Source organism: Miniopterus natalensis, chromosome 1 (assembly GCF_054644295.1).
Source record: "Miniopterus natalensis isolate mMinNat1 chromosome 1, mMinNat1.hap1, whole genome shotgun sequence".
Lineage (NCBI taxonomy): Eukaryota > Metazoa > Chordata > Mammalia > Chiroptera > Miniopteridae > Miniopterus > Miniopterus natalensis.
In genome coordinates this window covers 98,548,575-98,568,709 of record NC_142081.1, presented here as the reverse complement: position 1 = coordinate 98,568,709, position 20,135 = coordinate 98,548,575, and the positions used below count along the sequence as shown (strand labels likewise).

Here is a 20,135-nt window from a genome sequence, read left to right as displayed (position 1 = left end):
AATCATCTTATTAACGTACTTCAAACACCTAAGGATACAAGTTTATCTCACTTATATGTACATTTAGAAACATTAACACTAATTTTTGGTATGTGTTTCCCTAATCTTTCCTTAAGGCAGTTTTTCTGTGTAATTGAGACTGTTGCTTTTGCCTGTAATCTCTAATAAACTACTCTCTGGAATCCCCACAGTCTCTCCTGGCATCAGAGGAGCTGCCCCTTGTCTATGAACAATCTGCATGGAATGCGGAAGAGTTAGGCCCCTTTCTCCGCTTCTGCCTCATGGATCAGAATTTCCCAGCATTTGTGGAAGAAGTGGAAAAGGAACTAAGAAAACTGATGGGGTTGAGAAATTAACACACTCTGTACATACAGAACTAAGGAACTTGAAAGCATTGAAAAATGCTTCCTCTTTAAGTTTAGAGAAGATACTAGAATAAAGAATATTATTCCTAACATCTTTTATCAATGTTTTATTTTTAAAAACTGGTGAGTACACTTTTCTATACATCATTGCACATCAACGATTACACAAAACATGAGTACATGCATCTACAGTTACATACCAACAACCCTGACGGGTGAGAAAATCTACACTCAACCATTAAATCAATGTGAAAAAATACAGTGTCAACCGCAAAGTATAACTAGTTGTATAGAATACCATGCTAGAACATTTCAAGGCCATTGAAAACTAAAGGTAAATTATAAAAGTTTGCCTTAATTGAATGTACAATAACGTTCAACACATCAGTGCAAAAGGATTTAAGAATTTACATGATTTAACAAACGAAAAAATAATCACTTAAAAAGCAATCATACATATATACTGCAATTCGTTATAGCCATTCAGTGGACTATTCCAGCTTCTTATTAGAATCATAGGTTAAGCCCTTAAAATTATAGATTTGTTTATATTACTCATCTTTTGTACCAGAACTGCACAATTTCCTCATCTGACAACATACGATAAGGAATGAATATCAGCAGCTTGAAACTGAAACAAGCATTTATTTTATTTTGTATTTCCCCCACACCCAAAAATATAAATATATATATTTATATACTGTATTTATCTGTAGGTTTTGCTGTACTTTACAAAAATGTATCACTAGATGGCAGCAGTGCATTTTAGAGCTTTGCCAAATTAACAGCTGCAGTAAGTAGAAAATGGCGCATGCATGATCCAATCCTCAGAGGACCTTTTCACTTCTATTTAAATATTTTAATAAAGAAAAAGGAAGCAACATTCACAGCACATCAAGCCCAAAATAGTTGACACCTTCTACACTGAAGCATTGTTTGAAATGTACCTGCTAGGTCACCCATTATACAGGAGAGGCTAAATAAGGCATGCTTTAGACAGTCGTGGTGTTGCTCACTTAAAGGGGAGGGAACCAAAGAGGTCCAAGCAGAAAACTTAGCAGGTCATGTTGCCACCAGTTTCAGGAACCTAAAGATCTGTAAAAAACAGACAAGTATTTGGAAATTAAAAGGGAGTGTGCACTGTCACTTAACCAAGTGCCACATAAAACAAGGCTTTGTTTCAAACAGCATGCTCAGGGATGCGGTGTGAAATTCTGATCTCCATGTGCCCGACCACCCGGAAGGCACTGGGCCAGCTGTCCTGGCTACCAGTCTTGCCTTCCTTGCCCAAAGAAGCAGAGGGGGACTAAATGAACTCTGGGAATATCCCACCTAGCAAGGTGACAATTTAATCTTTACCTCTTTTAAAAAATATAAGTAAACAGTAGCACATAGTGTTATTTTGAAACATCATACGTATTCTGAAATGGTGTTTATAAAAATATGTGAAACAAGACAGCTGAAAAAAGGTCCTTTCCAGCTGCTACTGGGTTCCATCAGCATGAACTGCTCTGAAATGAACGAAAAGATCTTGCAGCCTAACAAGTACTGAAGAATTTGTAACAAGGTCAACAGAGCCACGTTCATTTCAATATAATTTTTAAAACTTCTAAAGAAGGCCATACTTACACTGTAAGTAGTACTTAATTTGTGTTTCTCTGGCGCAAGTTTTTATCTTTGTGATTGTTGGTAGAGTTCGTTTTCCTTTGGAGGAAAAATTATATTACAAGAGTTAAACTCAGTCAATAGCAACTTTTGAAAGTGTAACACATGGAAATACAGGGACTCTTTCACCTACTCCATCCCTGGTGTAGTTAAGTTTACTGCACAGTATTAGTACATAAAAATATTCCCTGGATAAAGTACCTACATACCTTCAATTAATACATCCTTTTGACTCCCAAGTCAAACAATATACAGGTAACTTTCCCTTTGATTTGTAAACTATAATTACTATAAAGATTAAATAGTATTTTTTTTCCCCCTACTGAGCATCATTCTTTCCTCAAATGATAAATGAAAATTATACAGAGGCAGCCCTGTGCCCTCTGGCACGTACGACTTTGGGTACTGTTTGGTCCACCACTGCAGGAAATTCTAATCCTGGATTGATCCAAATTTGTAGTTCCCTCTCCTGGATACAGACTTGTTAATGGAGCCGAAGAGTTTATTTATGGAACCTGAAGTCCCAGATATACTGGTCATTTACCCAAAGTATCAATTTAAACATATGGGATAGGCAAAAATTTAAACAATCTTTTGCATGGCATACCACTTTATATTGCTACTGAAACAGCCTATCCTGGAAATCAAGTCAGGCTGCAAACCCTGCACTGCAACATTCATCTCCACTCTGTCTTCCCTACAATCTTAGCTACTCCATTTGACTAAAACATGAATGCAAAATAATTCAATCCAAAGCCAATCAATGTCCAATAAAGTACTTACATCGGCCCAGCTGGTTCATCGTCTACACAGGCGTTCAGTTTTTAATAATCCATTGAGAGAAGAAGAAAGGAGAAAACTGTGAGACTCTACATACGGATTAATAGAGCAGCAATTGGCAAGTGGCAAACATAGCTATTCATAGCATTTATTCAAGGCCATTCCGTCTGGAGGTGCAAAACACTCATGGAGTTATTATTTCTAGATTTGAGTTTTTAATGGCAGGTATGTTGTTTCAATGGTTTTAGTTAACACTTCGAATGCTTATCATGAAAAACTGCAACTATAGCGGACAGATAGGCTGCAATGTCATTGTACTCATCTTGTCCCCAAGTTCCAGTGGTTCACTCTTAAATAAATGAGAAGACAAACCAACATTTCAGTTGTAAAATCCTGCTGTTTGTTTTCTTATGGTGAATGCATGTACAATTTTAGCTCAATCCTACGATGCAGATGGATGTGTACATTTAGCCACACATCCTCACTTCCCCGAAAGACACTGTTCTTGCTGTTTTGATCTTTAGTCTGCAGAACAAGATTGAGAAAGAGGAAGCCACAATAGTTCAACCTAATACTGGATCAGCCAGGCTGGGCTATGCCAGCAACAAGTGTATGCAACAAGAGGATGTTCTGTGACACAGCAGGGAAAGCTGAATAGTGGTGACATCACTCTGGAAAAGACTTCAGATACGGACAGGCTCTTGTGCCCTGGCCAAAGCCAGAACCCAAACCCAGATGAGCCAGATATCTTTTCTTTTTTAATCAAAAAGCTTCCATTATCTGAGTTTAGAAGCCTTCTTAAATAGGTATTTTTTTATTCTGATTTCTAATTTTCTTTCCTGTTTCAACTAAGGGCAACTTTATCCCATTTAAGCAGGGATATACATATGTAAAAATTTTTTTAAAGGCCCACAAAGAGGAAGGAACAAGCAAGTGCTCTTAGTTTCTTATTTTACAAAAGTCAGGTAGGCTAAATAATTCAGAACGGTTTGATTTCACTGAAGGCTTCTAGAAAAACTCTCAGCAGGATTCCACAAGGGGGCTTTGGTGCACATGAAGCAGTTATGGAGATTACAGTCTCGGTGCAGGCGTCTGCAGGAGCACACATCAGGAGGAATGTCTGTCAGAGGGAGACATTGCTCCACCTGTTCCTTTGAGGCAACGGAGAGGCAAGCCACTGCCAGCACACACAGTGACTGGGGCAAAAAAAGTTTTAAAAAACAAAACAAAAAACTAACCACAAACCAACAACTTATCAGCCAAAACAACAGGCTAGCGACACACCAGTGTCCACAGGACTCTACTACTGACAACAGTACTATCAAACATATACAGAGAACAAACTAAGACTTAAGGACAACCAAGTCATCTGTGTGCTGTGTACGCAGTGCAGATATACAGACACGGCAGTACTAACACACAAGCCCGGCCTAAGTCCTCCCTCACCACAGCACCCTAATGCTCTCAGCATCCCCGCCAAGCCAGCTCAGCTACATGCTGGGAACTAAGCACTCGGGGACTTAAAAGACACTGGAGCAAACTCAGAATAGTTGTAGTGCTCTGGCTGTGAGCCCCAAAATACAAAATTTTCAAGCAAGATAGCTGATTCAAGAATATCACCAATCTATCCCAACTTTAAAAGAAAAAGCAGGGGAGGGGGAATCGCAATAGCCAAACTAATTCTTTTCAAAGCATGACACTGTCAGCACCAACTCCAGCCCATCACACCACAGCTTTTTTTTCTTTTGCAGGGGTGCCCTGGTGCCTGAGGAACATCCAGCCCATAACGTGCAAAGGGCTGCAGTAGGGGTTGTAGCAACAGTGGCTCTGTGTAGCTGCCATGCCTGCGAGGGGGAGCAGCTGTTGTTCACACTCGTGTCTATATTTCATGAGCCCCGTCATCTCTCTCCCCAAATCCATTTTCACATTTACAAGAAGCAAAACAGCCTTGTGTCCCCTATGTTCCTGGACTAAATCACTATCAGCAGCACCACTCTTCCATACAGGTCAGACAAAAAACAACTTGACCCCTCACAGGGAAATCAGGAAAGAGGGAAAGAACAGAACTACAGAAAAAAGGTACAAAAATCAAAGTAAATGAGGATTAAACAGCAAACTGAAATCCAAATTAGTTGTGAAAGTGAATGAATTAAACTTGAAGAAAAGTGTTAACATTATGAACTGTGCACTGTATAGACTGAAGCGGAGATTAAACAAACTCCAAAAGCATGCATATCGCTCACTTACCACCATGTTTTAAGGGTTTGATGCAATTGAGGGGGGAAAAAAAAGAAGTCATAGTAACCGACAAATATCAACATACCCCCAAACCCTCAGGCTAAAAGAGCGGCTTAAACAATGACTGTTCTCTCCACCTGGGTATTACAGCCACTGGCTAGATGAGAGGAAGAGGACTAGGGGAGAATGGAACACGATGCGTCCGGAGTCTGCCTTGCGGGTGAAGTTCCCGGTGGAGCTGCTGCACACACCGACTTCTCTGCATCTGGCCTTCCCAAAAGAAGGCACTGTAGCCCTCACTCCACTGCCCCCAGGTTCGCCTCACAATATGGAGGTAACTCTGCCTGCCTAGTAAAGAACAGATTGCCTGATACAGTATCACCTCAAAAAGATGGCTTTAAAGTCAAAATGACCAAGAGTGGACTGTCTGGTCAAAGCTCCTTTTTCACTGCCTTCATTTCACTAAGGATGGAGTTTTATGGTTTTTAAACCACTTAAATTCTGCCTGACTAGAGCAGAGTTGATTAACCAAGAGAGATTAGTTCCTTCCAATTTCCTTCCTTGTTCAGTCCTATTGTATTTCTCCATAAGGTAACTTGTTACTGATCCAAATGACCCTTAATTAAGAGACTAATGAGTGTTCTACATGTCTTCTTAAAAAGTCACAATTCTTGCCCTGGCCAGTGTGGCTCAGTTGGTTGAGAGTTGTTCCATGCAACAAGAAGCTGCTGGTTCGATTCCCGGTCAGGGCACATGCCTGGGTTGCGGGCTCAATCCCCAGTCAGGGGCATGCAGGAGGCAGCCGACTGATCGTTCGCTCTCCCTCTCCCTTCCTCTCTCTCTCTCAAATCAATAAAAAAAGATATATATATATATTATTTAAAAATCACATTTCTTTTTCAACATTCCTGGCCTATTGTAAAGCTTCATATGCTACCAAATGTATTACCCAACTAATAGATTTTAGAGTTTGGATATATCAGAGCCACTAAAAACACACCCCCTACCCCAAATATCTTCTCTATCAGTAACTTAAAGGAAGAGGGCCTTTGACTGGCTTATAAAAATTATCCCACTGTGAAAGTAGAAAACTGTTTGATATTAGCACTTTCCCTAAATTTCATTTGAGATCACTGAAATGTCCAGTAACCTGAAAGGCCCCCACAACTAAGCAGATCCACCCCTACCTCCTCAGGGGTTTGGGAAGGGGACCTGAAAGCACACATAACACTCTCTGGATTTAGTCAGCAGGGAACCCACACAGAAGATGTGCTTCAAGCATATGTCCTGCTATAAAGATGGATGGAAGGCTAGAAGAATGCTGGCTGGACCTAGTCTTTTAGAGTATTACCATTTCACGTTTTCACAGAATATAGTCAAGAGGTGAGTAAAGTGAAAAACAAAAAAAAACAGGCCTTATTTGGCTCCATGTTACTGAAAACACTGAAGGTAAAAGGTGATTTGCAAATCTACTTATAAGATAGCCTACTGTTCCCTAATCCTCAGAGATCGTAACAGGGGCCTAAAGGGATTTAGATGTGTTTCACTTGTAAGATATCCTGAGTATACTCCAATAAACAAAAACACACGCCCTCCACCCTTTTTTTCTGGAAGCAGCTAAATGTTAACTTCAGCATTTTCTATGTGAGAAATCTAAAGCAATATTTGCGTTTTTAGTAAAACATTTACACTAAACTCAAGTTCAAATTTGTGTTTATACTTTTGTAATGTTCACTTAGTGCTTTTTTAATAATGGGCTGAGTTATCAAGAACTCACAAATGCCCCCCCCATAAATACTATGAGTTTTATATGAATTTTTTTAATATGAAAAACGTTCAGTGAATCAGAATTAAATCATAGATATCTTGGTAATGAAGTACCTATTTGACAGAGAAAAAGCACGTCAGGCCTATAAAAATCCATTTTCATAATACAGTGGAACCTCGGTTCTGGAACTTAATTTGCTCAGGAAGGCTGCTCAAGAAGCAATTTTTTTGAAAATTGAATCATTTTTCCCCATTAGAAATAATGGGGAAAATTAAATTAATCTATTCCAGACACCCAAATGATTCTGTTTTAACCTTTCTTATATACAGTACATGTCTAATGTACTGCTTAATCTATAAACAAATACTTCTTAAATTTATCAAACTACCCCCTACTAGCCTTAAATGAATCATTTTCAGCACTCGTTCCAGAGGTGTCTTTCAGGAGGTCAGCATGCAGCATCTTTGCTTTTTCATATATCATTGCCTCCGAAAAGCTATCACAGGTAAAACTGTTATTCAAATCAACAATTTTCCAACCTCTTCAACTGCCTGTGGTCATTGTTTTGTGAGCACTTTCACATCCTTAGCAACATCAGCGCTCTTGATGGCCTCTTTATGTTTTAAAATTGTGCTCATCATCCTTTTGGCCAGCAACAAAAGCAAAAAAAAAAGAGAAAATATTCATAACACAATTTCCTGAGATGTTAACAAGAGGAGGTTTAGTGGTAAACTGACTCATACTAGTACATTCTCTCCCTTGTTTGTGGCCTGAGAGACACTTTTTGTCATGCTGATATATCAGCATGAAAGGGTTGTCAGGTTGAGAACCAAAGTTTTGTCTGACAACTCAAACTTGGTCGAGAGCCAAACTGTTCCAGATGGGAGTCTTTTGAGAACCAAGGTTTGACTGTAGTATAAATAACTCAACAGAGAGCCACTGATGGTTGGTTATCTGATAGATAAAAACTCATCTCTAAAACTCCAAATTTGTATTAGACATTGTTTTGAAATCATTCATTCCAAAAAGGAGTGTATGCATATGTCTACATATGAGTTGGGGGAGGGCATACTGGAAGAAAGCATATGCACTGAGTCTGCTCTTACACGAATTATGTAGGAGTTGAGGGGAAACTGGCTGAAAAAGGAAAAGCCACAACATCAGGAAAACTCACTGAGACTAAACATTTTTTTTTTTTTTTTTTTAATATATCTTTATTGATTTCAGAGAGAGGAAAGGAGAGGGAGAGAGACAGAAACATCAGTGATGAGAGAGAGAGCCAGTGATCGAGCCCGCAACCTGGGCATGTGCCCTGACAGGGAATCGAACCCCAATCACCTGGATCCTAGGTCGACGCTCAACCGCTGAGCCACGCCTGGCCAGGCAACCTTTTTTTTTTTAATGATTACTTCCAGGACAGAAGAAGAAAAAAGAGGGGCAGGTGAAGCGAGGAGTTGAGAGAAGAAAGTAGACACACAAAAGAGAAAACTATGGGATGGAAATGCTGGAGCAAGGGCAGGAAAATGGAGATGGACAATGAAGCCTGGACCACTCTGGCCGTAAGGGAGGGAATGTAGAGAAGGCAAACATTGTAGTCACTTCAGCATCCCAGATTTTTCACCCCAATTCAACAACAAAGAAGGAAAAGCTGCTTGCATTATTCTTCCAAGAGACTGGAACAAGGAGGTTTTACTTTGCACTTACCATGTAGTCATCTCTTTTAGGTAGGATTCATTCACTGTCTATAATAATTTAGCTTAAAAGAGGTAAGAGGCTGTGCAAAAGATTTGCTGGCCACAGATGCCTGCTATAACAAACTAGCCCCATCTGAGTTCAACCACCAGGGAGCTCTTCAAAAAAGAGCTGCTTCCCTGAGCAGGTGTGAGCATATGTCCGATCAAAATAGTACTACACATTTCTTAAAACCAACCTGAAGGCCTTCCACATATGCTGGAGAGCAGCCTGGTAAAAGAAGTGCTTCCCACCAGAAGACTGGGAACTTCTGCCTGGGATGCGTGCTAAGCCAGTGCCACTCTGCCAAGAGAGTGGCAGCCAGCCTCCTCTTAAAATGAAAAAAACCTGGTTTTAAAGCCCATCCTTGCCTTTTCCTAACCAATTTTTTGCTTCTCAAAATTTACAATAGGAAGGCTGATAAAGGTAATACTTAGCAACTCAAAAGTATTCTGAGGGGATAAAAAAAGGCCTTTTTGGGAGTAAGGCATAGCTGCTTCCAAAGAGCCAACACTGAAACCATACAGTCAACTACTCCCTTTACTCTCAGTTCTAAATACAGGTAACTCTGCCTTGGGAGTCCTAGTTTGGCACAGGAAAGAGAAAAATCTAGAGGAAAAGCATAATACATATATGAAAACTTCAAGAAAGCAGTTTCACTTCATGGAACAGCAGTTCTATGGATCTACGAGAAAGAAAGTCAAAATCCTGGAAACACTCTTATGTTGCAGGGAACTGGCCCAGTTATTTACAAAGGCCCACCTGCTTTCAGCTGAGGTCTATCCCATCCCTCCATCTAGTTCTGAGGTCTATCCCATCCCTCCATCTAGTTCTGAGGTCTATCCCATCACTCCATCTAGTTCACTGCTGAATGTACATCTGGAGGAGAGTCCACCAGGTCTTTCCGCATGCATCGTTAGTTTTAACAAAAAACCTTTCCACCAGCCTCACTCTGATACTCACTCTACTTAGTACAGGCAAAGAGAATTTGGGGCTGCCGAGAAGAAAGGAAAAGAAGGGGAAATGGCTCTTGCTCTCAAACCTGCCCTTCCAGAGAGTTGGTATTCACTGCACACCTTCAGGGCTGCACTCTTTCTGTGGGAGCACAGACCTCCCTTAGTGTTCTCCCTGGCACACAGGGTGAGTGGCGCAGTCCCACTGGTCAACCATAGGGATGGCAAAGACACCTCTGTGGGGCAGAGAACAATACCACAGTGCACAAGCACAAGCCCAGGACAGTTGGACTAGAGCTGGCATCTTCACATCACTCAGTTGGCCTCCACTGAGCTTAGGTACATGCCCTTCTAGTCTAGTCAGTGACAGGCAAGTGGTGGTAATAGCTGGCTGGCCAATTAATTTGTTTTTACTCGTGATGTTATAGGGCAGGAGGATGGGGATGGGGAGCTAGTTAGAAGTTAGAAATCTGAAGAACTACTGATACAAGTGTCCATTGGTAGCTTCCCCCTAATTGTAATCACAGGGTTAGAAATGGAACATTTATAACAAAAAACATACAAAAATGTCCCAGGACTTTCCTGATTCTAAGCATGTCCAACAATCTAAGATTCTTGTTCTTTCCAATGCTTAACAATTCTCTATAGTTCTGTTGCTATGATGAACCCTTCTCTGACACTAGGTCACCTTGAGGGTGTGGCCTTTGGTATGAACTCCAGGTGTTACTGCTTGGGGCTGGGGTGGGGGATATGGATGCATCAGATGCTCTCCACTATTCTTGTGAGACACAGAAAAGTCAAACAGTAGGTGCTGGCTTCACCAAGAACTTTGGAAACCTATTGAAAGAACCAACCAAGGGAACCAAAGGCTGGCTTATTCCAATAACTCTTCCCAAAAACAGTCTAACTAAACTTGGGCAGTGACCTATAGGGACAACACCAGGCAACCATGTGACAACCAATTAGATACCTTAAATCTGCCTGAAAGGCCAGATGGCCTGTGATCTTGGGGTGGCTTCTAGGCTTGACTTGGATTCTCCTCAAGCTCAATCTGCCTGATGATCTGTATTGAAGGAGGACAGAGCTGAACAAAAAAACTGACAACTGCCCATTCCCCACATGGGGTCTAAAGGGCAGGTAAGACTGGGAGCTGAAGAACATCCATGTGGAAGGACAGAGCTAATAATTATAGCTCTAGATGCCTAATCTTAGGGGTAGTGGAGGAGAAACCAGTAAAAGAGTTTTCCTTCTCTCCTTTTGGGATTGAATCCCAACATCCTTACACACCACCCAACAAAACCACCTCAACATTATAGCTATTTTGTAGGGATGCTCTTACCATCAGGAACTTCATCTGGCCTCTTTCTCTTCTCATACACAACAATGATCACCACAAGGATGATGATTTCAGCCAGGATTCCCAAGAAAGGCCAGAGTGGGGCCAGGTGGCTGCGTACCCTGAGGATGGTGACGACAGAGGCAGAGCCAATGGAGTTGGTGGCATTACATTCATACTCGCCAGGGTCCTCTGTGATCTGGAGGTTCATGATGCTCAGTTCAGTGTAATTTTCCTTGTTGATGATGAAGAAGCGGCCAGATATATTGGCAATCTCCTGCTCAGGGGCAGAAAAAGTGAGAATACACAAAGATGAGAATAAGTGACTTAGTGCCCAAGACAGAGTGATGTCACACCCATTCTTAGCAGGACACTAGCTGGGATGACGGAATGGTGTCTAGTACCAATTTCATCCAAGGAACTTTGAGCACTTCATTACTGACTTTGATATCAACAATAAACAATCAAGTTTCTGATAGAGCCAGAGTAAAAGCCTCCCTAATGTTGGTCCTCCAGGCTTTTCCACCTTCTCTGAGTGAATGGAGGTCCTACTCTGTAGACATGGAAAAGACTGACTCAATAGAGAAAATGCTGCTTCAAACACCAGTTAAGTAACGTTAACAGGAAGAGGATGGAGAAAGAGGCATGTGACCTCCACATTAGTCATGTCTAGTAACCCTGGCCTGTCTGATGGCTTTAGAGTCAGCACTTCCACTTCACCTTGGTGATATCAGGAAAACCTCCAGAAACCTCCTCCAGAAACAATGCTAAGAACGTGCTCCCAATCAGAGTTGGGGAAACTCATAATTTCCCTTTCCTTTCAGAATTACAGGGTAAAAGGAAAGTGTATTCAATCAATGAACAAGTGTTTACTAATACACACTATTTGTTTTATATCCTACTAAGGGGAAGGTGACATAGAAAGGAAAAAAGTCTGACACAAAAATGAACAAGGAGGTTGGCTTCAAGAGAGAACCAGACCTCCAAAGGGATAGTTACAGGAACATGGGGAAAAGCCCCAAAAGAGGGTATGTATAGAATTACAGTGTGGCACAGCATATACAGTGAGTGACCACTGCCAGAAAGTCGGGGAAAGCTTCAGAGAACAGCTAACATTTGAACGAGATTGTGGGGGAGAAGAGTTGATCAAGTAGGACAGGAATGCTCTAGGACATGGGGAGGCAGAGGAGAGTGCATGAGCAGAGATCTGGGAGGAGTGGGATAGGCTTGCAGCACTGATCTCATGGGAGGCTGGCAAGAAAAAACTGACTCATGTCAGTTGTTACACAAGAACTAAAGCATAATCAGAAAGGGGAAGATAATCTCCAGAATGATGTCTAGCTATAGCACACAATCGTGTCTTCATCTGAATGTGAGTATGGCTGAAATGGGGAACTCACAGCCTTCAAAATAGTGACTCTGTGAAGCTTCAACTCTAGGACTTGGAAAGCTGCTAACTTTCTATAACTCCTGCTCTACTTGCTCACTAGTTTCATGTTTTTCAATCAATGCATTTTAAGATATTGACTGTGATTTGTCCTACTGCCACAGAATTGATGACTATGGAGAGAGGCATAAAATACCACCCCCACCCCCACCCCACCCCCCGTCTTAAAAAACAGAGGTTCAAACAAATAGTGGGGCAAATAGTCCTTCCAGGACTTACTGAAAGAGAGACCTATCAGGTTACCTTGTCCCCAGTCATCACCTAAATCACATTACCCCTTCCCAGTCTATAAAAGAGAAGACAAGACCAGAGGTGATAGGAAAAGAGTGACATTTGGCATTATAGCCTTCCATCCTATAGCCAAGTGGAACAGGCACCAAGAGAATCACTCAGAGACTGGAGGGAGGCGGGGGACGAAACAGAAAATATCTCCTCTTCCAGTAGATATCTGTTTAGGCAGGAGGCTGGGTGATGTGCCCTATGCTTCTTGATATTGGAAAAGAGTTACTTGGATATATGAAGGCAGAGTGGCCCACATTCCCACATGTGAAGAGCCATGACGTTTAAACTTCCTCCAAGTAAGGGGGTGCCTTCTAGGTGAGCAGACCCCAGTAGTGAGAAGCTCAAGACTAGATCACCTATGGCTGGAGCTAAAGAAGAATCAGAGAAGTTCACTCAGACTGGATCTCTCATATCCGAAAACTGGCCCCTAAAGAACTCACACAGTTCCCACAAGAGCCAGCAACTGGACCTGCCACACAGAAGCTAGTCAGCTGAGGCCACAGAAGCAGCAACCACCAAGAATGGACTACAAGAAAAGTCATATGAGTGATACATGTCCCTGGCTCCCACACAGAAGAAAGAACCCTGAAAACAGAGGGTGGACAATCCTCCGCTCCTCTTGCAGGCCAGGGGAGAGGGTATGGAAGATAAAACTGGGATTTTGGAATGGACTGGACTAAACTCTTTAACAACAAAGAGATATAAGAAAACTATGGGATTTGTCCAGAAACAGAAGTTAAAGAACTGCTGAAATAAGTATCTAGAAAAACTTGAAAGCATTTTATCTCAGCACTCAACCAAGTTTAGGCTGATCAACAAAATGGTTTTCAAAGGCATTAACCTATGATATGTAGTTTGAAAGCAAGAGGAAATAACAATGTTTGATTTTAAACGTTTTTCAAAATATAACAGATACTTCGTGGTCATGAGAACAGGACACAAAAATACCCACTAAGGAACCCCCAACCTGCTCTGAAAAAAGCTCAAGGGTCCTCCCACCAGGGACCAATAAAGAAAAATGGGCATTTCCTTGCCAGCACTGCAAAATTCTAAATGTTTTGTTGCTCTTTCAGGGCCTGCTCTGAAAAGACTCAACATAGCATCTTCACCTCTCCATTCCTCATCCTAATCCCCTTATTAAAGGGTTTCTGAAATCTAGTCACGTTAAGAGTCCATATTATTATTATTGAGAGGACATGGAGTATGAAGAAAAATGGACTTATATTTTAAAAAGTGGATTTGATCCTTGGTTTTGTCACTAATTTACCTTGGTTAACAGGTAACCTTTTCTGAAGAAGCTGGATTTGATGGTCTCTAGGTCCTTCTGAAGACTGATAATTAACAAAGATGCCTGAGTATAGTGCTGGGCATATAAGGCCTGGGGACAGGAGGAATGTATATGACACCCCTCTGATAGAAAAGGAGACTGGCCAAACATCAGTGAATCAGAGAAGCTAAGAGTCTAAAGCTTTCCCTTTCCCAGTATCATCGAGAATCATGCCACAGGTGCTGGCCGGGTAGCTCAGTTGACTGGAGCATCATCCTGTGCACAGAAAGGTTGTGGGGTTCGATTCCTGGTCAGGGTAAAAACGTAGGTTTCAGATTTGATCCCTGTTTGGGGCATGTATAGGAGGCAAATAATCCATGTTTCTCTCTCTTGAAAAAATATTCAATAAAAAAACATGTCTCCGAGTGAGGATTAAAAAAAAAAAGAGTCATGCCATAAATTAGAAAAGGTATTTTTTTCTGGACCAGATACTGTCAGATTTCCAATGTCTAAGACTGCCTCTGGGCCTCATCAGGTTGCCTCAATTTCTAATCTGTACTTCCTGTGTTCCAGGAATATACTAATAATTATTCTCTGCCTTGTCTTCCCCCCCAAAATTAAGACCACTTCAAAAATAATATTTTCTTTAGGATAAGCAGACTAGAATAATAGTAAAAGCTTAAGATTGGGGTTAGCTCTTCCAGTGTTCTATGTTAAAGACAAGCCATCTAATCCCTTACCGGACAGCTTTAACAAATCACCTATAGGGATTCCATGCTGTACAGAAACTGTCAGTGACCTTCAGATTCATGACGTAACCATTCATGACTCTAGAAGGGGTGACCCAAGCCATGCCAGTATGGCAGTTGTAGCAATTGGCCCAGATGTCTGAACCTCCCCAGGAGAATAAGCAGACACCCAGGTTGCCTCCTACTCACCACCAGCAGACCATTCTCCTTCTTGCGCCAGACCCACTCTGGATGGGGGTAGCCAACTGACTTGCAGTACATCATGGCATCCTGCCCTTCATTCTTATTCTCACTCCGTTTATGGCCAGTGATATCAGGAGCAGCTGTGAAAAAGAGTGTCAAACAGTTACCATGGGAGCCAATTCTGAACAGGATACAAAGGCCCCACCGAATGGCTCAGAGCCCTGCTTCTAATATAGTCAGTGTTTAGGTTCATCCTCAAATTCAGCTTTGATAACATACATTTCAGGTAAGAATAGAACAATAGAACCAACCTCCATCCCCCACCTCCTGTCCACCAAAGCAGCCCAAGCAGAGACCAGGATTAGGATTACTATATGTGAAGTAAACCTACTCGAAGAGGGCAGAGGCTTAATTGCCCTAAATTAAACCATCCTTTAAAGAAAATGAAAACAGAAGCTATTATCATCTCCTCTACCAGTCATGGTTTTTCTTAAAACACCCTCACTAAAAATTGTATTTTATGTCCAATGTCATATATTCCCTTAAGAAAATGAGGAATCTCTGAGATCAAACACCTAAAATCAAGTCTTACTACAAGGTATATAAAAACAAGAATGCCTGGAAAAGTTATCTGATGAGTATCAATGGCCAAGGCTCTCCCAGGAAAGAGGAAATCCAGCAAACTAGTCTTTGCAAGGGGAAGAATGGAAGGAACAGGAAAGTCAACCAGGGTCCCAAGGGATTTTATTTTATTTTTTTAAATGTATCTTTATTGATTTCAGAGATAGGGAGGGAGAGAGAGAGTTGAAACATCAATGATGAGAGAGTCGTCACTGATTGGCTGCCTCTTGCACGCCCCCAACTGGGGATCCAGCCCACAACCAGGGCATGTGCCCTGATCTGGAATCAAACCGCGGTCTCTGGCGTTCTCCTAGATCACAGATCTCCAGGATCACAGGTCAATGCTCAACTGCTGAGCCACGCCCAGCTGGGCCCAAGAAATTTTATTAACAGTTTAAAAATCTGACTTGTATATCTGATTTGTAGTAATCTCAATGAACCCAATCTTAGGGGAATTTCTAGACATGCTAGGGGCTGTTAGTCTTTTCTGCTTTTAGGGATCATTTAGGATAAAAGAAACAGCACCTGTGATTTTAAAATTAGATAAGTTTCAAGGATCTGAGAAGCCTGAGATGGAGGCTACTTCTTTGAATCTGGCCTTTTTTTATCTTAACTATATTTTCCACCAGTTACAGGAATCTGAAAGCATAAATTCAAAGTGGCCAGACATCACTTTGTTGGCTGAGATGGGAAAGAGAATCAATAGGCGTGGTCCAAATTCCAGTTTTGCTGGTTCTTTAATTACTCTGTGCTTCAGTTCTATACACATTATCAAATGGAGATAATTCTAGCCCCTGCCTACATCCAGTGTCCTTGGATAGATAAATAAGATGTCAAAAAAAATTCATTTTGAGACTGTAAAAGTCTGTGGAAATGTATTATATCATGGGCCGACCCCATGTTCCCCCTCTGACTGGCTTGGCTTTCTTGGCTTAAAATAATCCGACATCCTGCTACTCTCAGACTGTTCTTCCCAGGCCAGCTCCAGAAACACCTGGACAGCAATGGACTGAGCAAGGCCCCAAGCTGTCTCTATAACCACTGCTTGCCAAACAGGCCTGTTCAATACTACTCAGTGTGAGGTGTTTTCTAAATAGGGTGTTACAAAGGAAATGTCTTTTTGTTTTTCCAGGCAAAATTCCTCACTACAGAAGGGAGAGGGTCAGGCTGGCTTGATCTTATTCCTACCACGCCAAATTTCTCCCACAGTACTGGGTCACTTCTTGGTGATCACCCTTCCTCAAAGATTTCCTCAGTCAATAGATACTAAAGACCATCATAAGCACTTCAAGGAGTAAACTCCATGGCCATACATGAACTAAAACACCATCATGGGAGAGTTGGGCAACACAACAAGCAGAAGAGCTATCACATTTTGCCTCTAGTTGTGTTTCATTCATCTGGCAAACATATGTTGAGCACCCACGACATTCCAGATATGAGAGAGAGTTGTGGGGGGAAAGCCTTTGTGATGAGGTAAATTTTAGCAGTCATGAAAAAATAAGAGTAGGCCACTTGTATCTCTGGGGGGGAAAATTTCAAGTAGAGGGAAAGACAAAAGCCTTGAGGCAGAAATGTGCTTATTATGTATAAGGAGCAGCGTGGGGGACTTTTTTTTGAAACACAGTAAGAAAGGGGAAGATGGCAGAAGAAATCAGAATGGAGCCCAGATGAGACAGGACTTTGTAGGCCAGTGAAATGACTTTGGCATTTACTCTGTCATCTGGGAAGCTACTGGTGCATAGCAAAGTGCAGGTATGGAATGATCTGTATGTTTTAACAGGCTGCCTCTTGCTACTATGTGGATGACAGTTGTAGAGAAACAATAGTGGAAGCAAAACTAATTCGGTGTTATTTCAGTAATCCAGGCAAGAGAGGGGGTGGTTTGGAAGTGGGCAGGAGTAGTGGTAAAAGGGAGAAAATTCTGGATGTATTTTACAGGTTAATATATTTGTTAATGAACTGGATGTGGGATCTGAGAGAAAAAGGAGTCAAGAATGATGCCAAGATTTTTGGCTTGAGTAATTGTAAGAATGGCGTTGTTAGCGACTAAGATAAGGAAGACTGCAGAATAATTAGGGTGGGTTGTTTGTTTTTATTTTGTTTTTTGTGGAGGGGATGCCCTAACTGATGATAGTAAAAACCAGGAGTTCAAATTTTAGGAAATGTTAAGTTTAAGATATTTAATACCAAGTGAAGCTGTCAAATAGATAATTAAGTATCAAGTCTGGAGCTCAAGGTAGTCGTCTAGGGTGGAGATACAAATTTCCAAAATCAGCTTACATGTGAGATATTTTCCCATTTTCATTCTTCTTTGCCCCACAAAGAATACCCAATCTGGCCCAGTTATCTGACTAATTCCAAAAGTACCATCAGTTTTTGCCGTGGGGACCCATCTCCAAGATTACACATCGGAAACACCTAAAAGTTCAGTTGGTTTAAGGCTGCACAGCATCTAAAAAATGGGTATTCTGAAAAGAAAGAGACATGAAGATGAAGACATGGAGAGAGGGGTGGAGACGGTCTTCACTCCTTACTTGGTGTTTAGGAGATCGCCACTAGGAACTTAGCTAACTTCCACTACATTTTGTTGGCCATGTTTACACAGTATAAGCCTACAAAAAGAGTTCTAAATTATTAGATCTATTGCTGCTTTCTCTGCAATTTAGCAAATAGTATGGAGTGAAGCTTAGGAAATCTCCTCTACCTAATGTACTCAAAAGAACAATGCCTTCAATATTTACTCTTAGGATGGTGAAAATATCACTAGTGTAATCAGCAGAGAGTTACTCTATCCTTATAGGGGGTGATGATAACAACTATTACTTTAGCCTTTGAGTCAATGAAAAGTTTTTTTCACTTCTCTCTATCCTTTATGGTAGCTGCTCAATCAGAAAGCCTATTTCTACCTCACCAGCTGAGCAGGACAGCAGAGCCACAGAGCAAGAATCTCAGCACATGTCAGCAGGGGCTAGAGAAGGGCTCCTTCGGGTTTGGAGTCCACCTGTAGTGGTTGTTAAATCATCCATAATCCTCTAATATTTTTCCCTGTAGGAAGCAGGGCCTAACTTCCCTTCCCTGGAGTGTGGGCTCGACATAGTGACTTGATTCTAATGAATAAAATAAAGCAGAAGTAAAGGTATACAACTTCAAATACTAGTTCACAAAAGACAACAAGGTTTTCTCCTTGCTCTATCTGGGATCATACACTCTGGTGGAGGTTTGGCTGCCATGCTAGAACAATGCTCAAACAGCCTGTGAGGAAGCCCATGTAGTAAGAAACTAAGACTTTCTGCCAATAGCCACATGAGACAGTCACCTAGGAAACAGATCCCCCAGCCCCAGTCAAGTTTTCAGATGACTGCACCCCAACCAACAGCTTGATAGACCCTGAGTCAGAGCCACCCCACTAATCTGGTCCCTAATTCCTGACCCACAGAATCTATGAGGTGACAAGTGTTTGCTGTTTTAAGCAATAGGTAACAAACAGAGCCACCCGATGAAGCATACATTACCCCATTTGGGCCCCATGGAGACTCCATTCCTCTCAATGAGTCATCTAAGGGAGGTCATTTAAAATCCTTTGAGTTTCAGTTTTCACTTTTGTAAAATAGGAATAATAACCACATACTTTACAGAGGTCTAGTGAGGATAAAGTTACATCTTTATAGCAATCTAGCACGAGTGAAGTTCAGGGTCAAAAATAAATATCTAAATTGAGCTATTAGTTGGAGCAAGGAAAGACTAGGCCTAGATAGACTCAGGCACTTTGAGTTCTAAGAAACCAAAGAAGATGCTGATTATTACATGTTTTCTCCCTAGTTGTGACTCTAATAAGGTTTAACCAGGTAAAATAGTGACAAATTATATTCATTAATGGCCTACTGATATTGATTAAAGTGCCTCACCTCATATGGGCTTGCCATTTAATAAGAGATGGTTTAATCAGGTCCTGTTGGTGTGAAGGTAGGCCCGAGGAGTCTGACAAAGCAGATACTCTTTACTTCCCTGTAACCTCTCATGGAGGCACAGACTGAGGCAAGAGAGGGCAGAAATGGTAAGAAGGTAACAAAGAGACTCTTAAAAGATCACAGACCCACTAGGAGTAAACTCAGTCTCTCACCTTGATAACCACATACTCTAATCACATTAATGAATACCCTTCCAGTATCCTAACAAATGGCAAGACAAGGATTCCAAAAGACTTTTAGTTACCCAACAATACCAGACCCAATTTATGATCTGGGTCTTTGGCTGAGGACAAATACACATTCATCAGTACCCTCTGTTGCCTGACCTGCTGTGCTTCAGCAAAGGATCTGGCTTCTCTGCGAGGCTGGTGGCTATAGAAAGTTTCAACTTACACAATGAAGTTATGTTCAGCTGATTTTCAAAGAAACCACTGATTTTATTTTTTTATATATTTTTTAAACATATCTTTATTAATTTCAGAGAGAGGAAAGGAGGGGGGGAGAGAGAGATAGAAACATCAATGATGAGAGAGTCACTGAGAGGCTGCCTAGCCTGCAAACTGGGCATGTGCCCTGACCGGGAATCGAACCCCGATCTCCTGGATCCTAGGTCGATGCTCAACCGCTGAGCCATGCCGGGCCGGGCAGAAACCACTGATTTTAAAAGAAATTCCATTCTTAAAGGTGTTCTCAATGAGTGGGCTATGTCTAAGTAAACATAATGATGCTGTTTAAATGATCTTTTTGCTTCCTTTATGCAAAATATCAAATCCCAGAGA

At 41.4% G+C, this 20,135-nt stretch overlaps 2 protein-coding genes across 4 annotated transcripts in view; one reads left to right on the top strand and one right to left on the bottom strand.

Annotated features, from left to right (window-relative positions):
- REC114 (REC114 meiotic recombination protein) overlaps positions 1–424 on the top strand; it is a 130,786-nt gene extending 130,362 nt beyond the window's left edge. For all 3 annotated transcript variants that reach the window (XM_087824434.1, XM_016201609.2, XM_087824427.1), the window contains one exon: positions 192–424. In XM_087824434.1, coding sequence (XP_087680560.1) covers positions 192–356 — 165 coding nt within the window. In that variant the 3' untranslated portion in view covers positions 357–424. The remainder of the gene's footprint in view (positions 1–191) is intronic.
- A 33-nt stretch (positions 425–457) lies between these two features.
- NPTN (neuroplastin) overlaps positions 458–20,135 on the bottom strand; it is a gene marked incomplete at its 5' end in the record, with an annotated part of 34,814 nt that continues 15,136 nt past the window's right edge. Inside the window, 5 exons of the mRNA XM_087819514.1 lie at positions 458–1,460; positions 1,995–2,069; positions 2,814–2,835; positions 10,840–11,113; positions 14,771–14,904. Of these exons, the coding sequence (XP_087675640.1) occupies positions 2,009–2,069; positions 2,814–2,835; positions 10,840–11,113; positions 14,771–14,904 (491 nt within the window). The remainder of the gene's footprint in view (positions 1,461–1,994; positions 2,070–2,813; positions 2,836–10,839; positions 11,114–14,770; positions 14,905–20,135) is intronic.